The sequence below is a fragment of the Macrobrachium nipponense genome, chromosome 11 (genome assembly GCF_015104395.2).
Source record: "Macrobrachium nipponense isolate FS-2020 chromosome 11, ASM1510439v2, whole genome shotgun sequence".
Taxonomy (NCBI): domain Eukaryota; kingdom Metazoa; phylum Arthropoda; class Malacostraca; order Decapoda; family Palaemonidae; genus Macrobrachium; species Macrobrachium nipponense.
Genome location: NC_061087.1, coordinates 28,063,508 through 28,073,507, shown reverse-complemented (window position 1 = coordinate 28,073,507; position 10,000 = coordinate 28,063,508). Strand labels below are relative to the sequence as shown.

At 37.2% G+C, this 10,000-nt stretch overlaps 1 protein-coding gene across 1 annotated transcript in view; it reads left to right on the top strand.

The window, feature by feature from the left end:
* LOC135200076 (uncharacterized) overlaps positions 1–10,000 on the top strand; it is a 148,725-nt gene that overhangs the window by 75,281 nt on the left and 63,444 nt on the right. The window contains exon 5 of the mRNA XM_064228412.1: positions 944–1,049. Coding sequence (XP_064084482.1) covers positions 944–1,049 — 106 coding nt within the window. The remainder of the gene's footprint in view (positions 1–943; positions 1,050–10,000) is intronic.

The window sequence follows — 10,000 nt, the reverse complement described above, 5'->3', positions numbered from 1 at the left end:
TTGCATGAAGAAATTATTATTGTTGTCAGAACCCTATGTATTACAAGGCAATCCAGTATCATTGCATGGAGAAATGATAAGCGTTGTCAGGACCCTATTTTATTCACAAGGCAATCCAGTATCATTGCATGGAGAAATGATCAGTGTTGTCAGGACCCTATTTTATTTCACAAGGCAATCCAGTATCATTGCATGGAGAAATTGATTAGTGTTTGTCAGGACCCTATTTTATCACAAGGCAATCCAGTATCATTGCATGGAGAAATGATAAGTGTTTGTCAGGACCCTATTTTATTTCACAAGGCAATCCCAGTATCATTGCATGGAGAAATGATAAGTGTTGTCAGGACCCTATTTTATTCACAAGGCAATCAGTATCATTGCATGGAGAAATGATAAGTGGTTTGTCAGGACCCTATTTTATTCACAAGGGCAATCCAGTATCATTGCATGGAGAAATGATAAGTGTGTCAGGGACCCTATTTTTATTCACAAGGGGGCAAATCCAGTATCATTGCATGGAGAAATGATAAGCGTTGTCAGGACCCTCATGCATTCACAAGGCAATCCAGTATCATTGCATGAAAAAATAATTAATGTAGTCAGGACCCACTTATGTTCACAAGAAATGATAAGTGTTGTCAGGACCCTCATGTATTCACATGCAATCCAGTACCATTGCACGAATGTTGTCAGAGCCCTCTCTAGGCAGTCCAGTCACATTGCATGAAGACAGAGTCTCTCGATCGAAAACAGCCGTGAATCAGTGCACGAGGTAAGGATGGAATCTGTCAGAACACCGTGTACTTTTACTTGACAGAAAGATGAATATTATATAGGTTGAATAATACCGTATCTTCCTTCAATTAAACCAATCTTCCATTTCCAGGAAGTCCTGTTGTAGTACTTTTCCTAACGGAGACCATCTTCTGTCTCTTTCCAGGGAAGCATCCAGATGGCCAAGCTGATGAACTACAGCGTCAACGATCGCGTCTGGAAGTGCTCCTACGACAGCCAGTTCGGTCCAGGATGGCGCCCGCCTCTCCTTGGTTAGAGATCTTGGCTCCCAAGCACCATCAGCCTTCTCCCTCTGTCATGCAACTGAAACAAACAAACAAACAAACAAAAAAGACTTTCAAAACTAAATTTTCATCATGCCTCCTTCAGCCAAAAAAATAATAATAAGAGAGAATTTAAAAAAAAAAAGCAAAACTAACTCGCTCCCTTGGACTTCTGTGACCTCCTCAAGCTCGCAAGCAAAGCAAAGCAAAGCAAAGAAAGCAAAATGAAAACTAACTTAGCAAAATGACTGTGGATGAAATCGATAACTTCTTTCCTTAACAAGTTGTTATGTTTTGTCTCGTGAGATTGGAAGTGAACTAACATTTCTTTTTTGTGACCATTTGGTAACCGACTGAGTTGCTTATCTGCGACATTAAAACACTGTACATGTTTTTTTAATTCTTATTTTGTGCCATTGTAGTGTTTAATACCTTCCGTTTTGCCTGGTTGCAGGGACGCAACACGCAATCTATCTTAGGTTCGTTTGGAGTATTTTCTCACTTGTGATGAAGTTTCTTTGTATATATATATTTCTAAGGAAAGTGAGCATTTGTGATACGACTAACCCACTCTCTGGTAGAAGAGCCATTTGTTGATTAACTGGAAACTGTTGTTTGTTTTAACATGTAGGATCTGCATGGAATAAACGCACTTGATAACCGTGAAAAGGTTTGTAGATACATTCTGTTTATGAATTCTCATCATGACAATTTGTGAGTTATGTAACAATAGATGGAAAACAATCAAATGCAATAAAGCAGGTAAACCAAAGGAACTGTAATAAAGAAAAGAGGAAAATTAACTGGAAGACGCAATCAAAGGAAAACAGTTTTACTTAAGTGCTGTCATCTGTCAGGTGTGAAATCTTTAAAATAATAAATAATCGTGTCAAGAGGCAACATAATAATTTGAAAGAAAGACAAAACATTTTTTTTTTCCAAGAAGGACTCTCGTCGACGATACTTTAAGCACTTGTTAGCCCTTCCTTTTTTATTTTCCTTCTTGGTTTTCGAAGTCTCCTTTTGTGAACACAAGTACAAACAGAACTTCAACCACTTGATGATAATGCTGATGATCTCTTATTGAATCTTATTACACGTGTGAATCTAAGTGGTAGTGGGGCACTTCACTTACATGATTTTATTTCCTCGAGGAGTTTACAACAAACACTTCCAGGCAAAGTGGTCTGGAAATGGAATGACCGAGATCTGGAAAAAAGAAATTGGTCAGTCATTGTCATTTTGAAGCTTTGGAGACTGCAATTGTGCAATTAATTTGCAATGATGAATGATCTACGATACAAATTTGGGAGGCCACGTAATTTAAGCTTATTCGTGATCGTATTGTTTTTTTGGCACAAACTCGAGTTCCAGTATTGAACTTCGAGTAATCAGAAAAGAAATTCCATTAAAAAAAACCGCAGTCTTCAAAGCGTTATTATATTTAATAAAAGAATTTCTGAAGCAGACTTCAGGAAATCCACATCTTGTTATCTCCCAATTGTTGAGAGAGAGAGATGAACAAGTGAATTTTTTTTATATACCCTGTCAGTCTCTGCACCTCGACGGAGGTGTTATTTAAAAGCACTGGTTAATGAGAAGACACACCTTAATTTAAATCCTCTGTTTTTAAGGAAAGTACTCTCTGGATACGATAGACCGAAAAAAAAAGGAAAAGTCGTATCTTAATATCTTGAATCTATTCGTCTTATTCCTCCTGAGAAACTGCAGCAAAGTGCGAAGACTCGTTGACAGCTCTATGTTGTTCGGGCGCGTTCCCTGCGATCGCGGAACGAACTTTATATGAATTATCTCCGGGTTTGACGAACCTCTTCAAAATGCTGCTTGTTTCTACGTTGTTTTATTGAACAGTCCTCTCTGCTTGGATACTTCCCCCCGCCCTCCTCTCCTTCCCAGACGATTCCGAGAGGATGTTACTAAAGGTAGAGCTGTGTACTTGTAGATCCGATCACTGTTGCGTTGTTTAGATGATGGTGGTGGTGTCATCTTTTGGCGGGAACAAAAGTGACTCACTCACAGTGTTTTCAAGCTTCGTATACCGAGTATTGTTAGTCATCAGTGTTCGTTGCCTTTTCGTTTCTCTCTCCATTCTTTGTGTCACCATCAGGGCGCCATAGGTAGAACCCATCCCCCGCCCCTCCCCCCTCCAATGATTTTTGGATCATTACGACGAAATGATTTTGTATTTTGCTGTTGAAGCCTATGCGTGCGTAGCTCGTAGAAAACGGGGGGAAGTTCGAACGGTTAACGGTTGAGAAAACGGTTGCGTTTGGTTTTTTGAATTTGAATTTGAATTCAGAGCACGCCATACTTATAAGACGTCCTCTCGCTAGAGGTTACAATATTGAGCACATGTTGCAATGCAATTCACGACGTTTTGCGGAGGACTCGAACTGCTCAAGGAAGCTTGCGTTTGCTTTGAGCTGTTTCCATTGCATGAGCGGTAGTTTCTCAAGAGCTTCTTCGGTCAGTGTTGCTTAGTCTAGATTATTTGCTGATTTGGGGGAAGGAGTATTTTATGTCAATTTTTTCATGGCTTATTTCGTTGTTATCCCCGCTTTCAGGACCTTTTTAGGCGACTGCTATGAAAAAGAAAAAAAGGTGTATTAGGAGCCTCTTGGCTGAAGGAAACCAGCAGAAACATTGTTTTTTTTTTTTTCGAAATCAAAATAATTTTTGAATGTCTTTGGTTGGAACCCTTTTATTTTTTCGTCAGTGGAGAATTGTCTTTGTAGCCCCACTGAACTGTTTGACTGAGTGGTGTGATGTTAATGGAATCTTCGAAAGACATCGATTCTCATGATTATTCTAAAGTTTCTTTAAAAATCGAAATTTATTAATTTGTCTAAACTCACTCGAAAATCCAGATTGCGCAGGACCTGTGCTTGTTGTTTTAGACTTAGCTGGCCTTGTGCCAGCACGGGCTCTTGCTCCAAGAGCAGCCCGTTAAAGGACCTGGTCTTGCATCAGAATGAAACATATCACCGGTTGTTTTGGAGTTCTCGTGATAAAATGCTTATTGTTTTTTTTTCTAGTGACAGACATTTAAAATGTCAGATTGCAAAAATAAAATAAATAAATAATAAATAAATAATGGTTTAGAAACATGATATTTACACTCAGCTAGTCTCGTGAATTTTGAAAAAAGATTATTGGAATTTGCTTTTGAATCAAGACTAAATTAAAAGCCTTGAATTTCTTCCCGAAACCAAAAATAATTTTTAAAAAGTAATCATTTGCTTCGTTTTCAAATACTGGCAGGCCCTTATTTTTTGTGCACTATCGAAGTAAGTATAGCAAAATTTCATTTAAAAAAAAATTTGAACGAAATGAGGATGTCTTTCGTCGTAAAATTTTATTAAGCGTTTTGACTGAAATTTCCGCAAACGTTCGTCAAATACTTATCAAGGTTTGTATTCACCTTGAAAATACAGGAAATGTTTGAATTCAAAAAATAGAGAAAAGGTTTGCGTTCATCTGAAAAATACAGAAAAGTTTGTATTCACCTTAAAAGTACCGGAATTTTTGTATTAACCTTAAGAATAAAGAAAAGGTTTGTATTCACCTTAGCCGTAATTATTTACTACTTTTTTTATTTTCGTTCTTTTACCACAAAATCGAAATAGAAATTCATGAGCGTTTTTCGGAAAATAAAAGCGTTTCTCAGATAAAAGCAAACGAGCATCACAATCATCTTCTTCAACTTTCTAATATTTGTTATTCAACGCAAAAACTATTAAAAAAGTAATCCGGATCACCTTTCAGCCTTTTCTCAAGTAATCCAATGATTTATTCTAATCCCGGCACATGCGCACTGTCTCCACGTGATTCTGATAATTTCGATGATAATTATTGTTACTTACAGTGTCAGAACTGATCGTTGCAAAAACTGTGATATATTGTTTATTTAATGTTTATTATTCTGAAAATAATACGCTGTGCCAATTTAGACTTCGGAGAGAGAGAGAGAGAGAGAGAGAGAGAGAGAGAGAGAGGAGAGAGAGAGAGAGAGTGAGTGAGTGAGTGAGTGAGTGATGTGTCAGTGAATCTGAATGTAATGTTTATTATTTATTTGTGATGTGGATAATGAAAGTCGCACATGATTATGCCACTGCCGAAGAAGAAGAAGAAGAATATCGCTATTTGACGATGATGATATTTTGATCATAATTAGACGGAGAAAGACTGCTTATATAATTTCGGTACTTCTTCGGCGCCATCATTTCACAAATCTCCCTTCCGTAGATTAAAATGGCTTAAAGGATTCCTCCTCTCCCCAAAAGGAACCTTCTTCCCAAAGGAAGGAGTTCAAGGAAGAGGAGAGCGTGCTTGGAGGAAGTCATTCTAGAAGCGCTTGCTTTGGCAGAGAGGGGCCCTAGATAGACCACCTCTATTAGGACTCCAGAGGAGATCCAAGAAGTGACTGCAACTATTCTATGGTGGTCTCAGAAGAGAGTCCTACCTCCTGATGGCAGTCGTTGGAAGGAGCCTCTTCTGCAGAAAGTGTTGTAGAAGAGCCTAGCTGCCTGCCAAAGGTGGCTGTTTTATTTTGCCTTCTACAGGAGGTGTTTCAGAAGAGCATGTCCACGTTTAGTGACTATTTTATTCTGCCTTCTACAGGTGGTATTTGAGAACTCTACCTACCTTAAGGTGGCTGTTTTATTTGCCTTCTACAGGTGTTTCAGAACAGCATGTCTAACTTTGGTGGCTAATTTATTTTGCCTTCTACAGGAGTTGTTTCAGAACAGCATGACTGCCAAAGGTGGCTATTTATTTTGCCTTCTACAGAAGGTGTTTGAGAAGAGTCTATCTGCCTTAAGGTGTCTATTTATTTTGTCTTCTACAGGAGGTGTTTCAGAAAAGCATTCCTACCTAAGGTGGCTATTTTATTTTGCCTTCTACAGGAGTTGTTTCAGAACATCATGCCTGCCAAAGGTGACTATTTATTTTGCCTTCTACAGGAGGTGTTTGAGAAGAGCATTCCTACCTTAAGGTGGTCATTTTATTTGCCTTCTACAGGTCTTTGTACCTTTAGGTGGCTATTTTATCTGCCTTCTACAGAACGTGCTTAAGAGGTATTCGCCTCCTACTTAAGATATTTGAGAGGAACACGCCTGCCAAAAAAGGTGGCTTATTTATTTGCCTTCTACAGGAGGTGTTTCAGCAGAGTCTATTCTACCAGTAACTCTCGCCTCTAAGGTAGCAGGTCCAGAAGAACCTCTCCTAAACAAGCGTTTCTAGAAAAGAACCTCCTTTTTCATTTTAAGCATTTTTTGGAAAAAAATAGCCCTTCTATCTTCCGAAGGGAAATTTGCATCTGTGAATTTGCATGTATTTTTTTCTATTCTCCTCGCGCTATCGATGTGAGCGGAAGACAATGTTATCATTATAATATGAATAGATATATAAATATATATATTTCTTAATTAGTAAGGCAATACAAACTCCTTATTCTTTTGGATATATATGTGTATATGCATATGCGACGTATATAGTCATCCGTATATGTTTGCACATGCGTCTATGCGCTGATATATATATATTTGTGTCAGATGCCTGATATATTATTAGTAAGCCCTGTGTAGCTTTTTTGACATTTAGAGAAATTGATTTTTGAATGGCAATCCATTGCAGTTGAGTGTTCTACGTCCTGTGGTGGTTACTCTTCACTATGAATATATTTATTCACTAGGAACATATTCTTGATTGTATGAATCGTTTTGTAAATATTTTCATTCTTTGAAGATTGTGAAATCTGATTGTATTGAAGGTAAATTATCGTACCGTAATGTTGACATAATCACCAATTCAGTTCGACCTCGTTTTGAACAGCTTTCTCTTCATTTTCACCATAATTAAGTTCATTTTTAGTCACGATAATCATCTGGATGACCATTAAAACAAACTCGCTTGTTCTGCTTAGTCCTCTTCTTAGATTTAATAACCGAAACAGCAACACTTGACCTCATGCCTCGTGCCTCTGGCAGCGCAGTACGTATTGAGCCTGGCTGCCAGATGTGTGATGCTGACTGATTGGTGGCTGTTTTCCTGTATATCTTTTGATAGTGAGAGACCCATCATACGACACCATAAAGGATATATGTGATATACCTTTTTACCTTACTGTTCTTCCCCTACTCCCCAATTTACCTATCCAAGCCCACCCTCTTCTCCCCTACCCCTCGTCCTCCTCCTCCTCCTCCTTGCCGTATATTCTTCATTTATCAAGTTAAAAGAATAAAATGGTTGGTACAATCATTATAAATGTGCATATCTGTGTGGGGTTTGTATTTCCTGTCAATTGTCAACGTCTTTTCGTTCGCCCGTGCTTCGTAACGGTCTCCCCCCCCCCCCCCATTTGGGGCAGGTATGTATATATATATATATATATATATATATATATATATATATATGTATGTATATATATATATATATATGAATATATATCATACATATATATATATATATATATATATATGTATATGTATGTATATGTATATGTATATAATATATATATATGCATTATATATATATATATATATATATATATATATATATATATATATATATATATATATATATATATATATATCAAAGAAAAACCAATGGGGTTTCGGCTTTCGGTTTACTTTTTCTCTCTTAAAAAAAAAGAAAGAGTCAAGGAACTGTGTTTTTGACTTCACACATACGCGGAGTGGTGTCCACTCACTCTTCTCATGAATCTGTTGTCTAGTGGAGAAAAATGCTAAGCATTCTCCTCCACTTCTCGTGGTCGTCTTGGGTGTTCATGCACACAAAATAGATAAATATAAAAAAAAAGAATAAAAAACTCTGCACTTCTGCACACGCCTGTCACCTGTGATGCAGGTGTCATGTTGACACCTGTTTACTGAACTAAGATGACTCCCATTTATAATCTCTGCTGTATTATGCTCCCAGATGTATGATGATCATTAATCAACCTTTTTTTAGTGTGTGTCATAATCACCGAGTTTTTTTCCTCCGATAGCTAGTCTTGACTTTTCCGGGGGTGTGCGAACTTTCCAAAAATAATAAATAAATAAATAAATAAGAGATGAGTCTACGAAGATGCTGCCAAACGCTGTCTTCTCTTGGCGTTTCTAGACAGCTCCTGGCAGCGTTTTCTCTCTCACTCTGACGATCATCTCAAAAAGAGTTGTCAGATGTACACTTGCTCACCAGCGGCAGGTCAAACAAAATATGTCGTGAGTACTACTAAACCGAGGAAGATGAAAACTAAAACTATCACGATTCAGAATTGATGCGTCCGTATACAGACGAACGACTCCTGAAGACGTGATCTCGTTCTGTCATTTCTAAAGAAGATGGAGATGAAGAAGTAGAATGCCTTAAACTAAAAGTAAATTTGACCTTCGAAGGCGTCGTACCATCGTCCCAGCCTTTTTTTTTTTTTTATCTTTTTTTTTGTCAATTCTCTTCTTCCCAGATGTGGTGGGCGAATGTCATTCATGATCTATTCGATGGTATCCCGTACGAGGATTTTAAATTACCCCTCCTATTCCTCTCCTTCGAGTCTGTCTGTTTCACGAATCGACGAAAATAATAATAATAATGATAAAAAAAAGGATTTTTCAACTTTCCTCCGAGATTGTTTCTCAGTAAATGTAAAATGCACATTATATCTGTAAATGGTAATTGGAAGTTTTGCTGCACGGTCTATATGACTCGGCTGAACTTGAGCTCTCCCGCGTGGAGAAAAAAAAAAAAGCTTGGTTTTGATTGGCTCGTGGATTTCCGTGCACGAGTGTAAAGCCGCCTCTCTATGTATAAGTTTTTGCACCTGCGAATATTCTTTTTAGCTTTATAAAAATGCTAATGATTTCTCCAGGTCACACAGTGCTGGCCTCACTCAGCCTCACTCACTGGGCGGGTTTCGATCAAACCTGGTTAGCTTTCAACTCCCCCCACCCCCCTTTTAAGTGGACTTCGCCAGACCCAGACTTGCGCGCTTGTCGAGTTTCTGTTTTTTGACAGTTGAGCTGATCGTGAAGTCTTGATTCCCTGTTGGAGCCCTTTGCAATGAGAATTCATACTTTATAATAACGTATCAGACTGACGTTCACACTCAACGAATGAATCCTCCCTCTGTTCCTTTGTCACTGACACCAATTATGATATAGAAGTTTAGTTCTGATGTCAAGTTAGAATCAGCTGTTTTTGACACCTTCGTCAGATGGTCCAAGCTTGTCGTTTAATACCCATATATAATTTATTCAAGTAATTGCGTCTCGTATTGATCTCGAGTGGAAGTATAATTATATGAGCACGTGCTTTTCGAGATGCACTTCAAAGCCAAGCTGTCACCAATACAAATGAAGTTGAATCAAGAAATGAAGTTGAAAACACGGAAAATCTCTTCTGCTGAACAAAAAAGAAGTTTTTGGTGTTTGAATAAGCTTCTGTGCAGCAAAATTTTATTATGTGTTGTAATTACCAATTACGGATATACCCTTATATTTTCACACACATCTTGTATAGCCTAGATTAATGAAAGCATCTGTAACACCTGTGTTTTATTAACCTCACTAACTTGTTATGCATCTGTTTTGCATCTATTCTGTTGTCTGTGTCTGTTGCATTATGTCATGAATATGTTAGAATGGATGTACATGTATAGTATATGTATATGAGGTTTTAGTCATCTTTTTTCACGAAGATAGATATATATATAATATATAGTATATCTATATGATACATAAATGTATTATATATATACATATATATGTGTGCATACCTGTATATATATATATATTATACATACATATATATATATATACATATATATATATATATATATATATATATATATATATGAATAATATATACATACATACATACATACATATGCGCACAAATATATGTACACATATATTTGA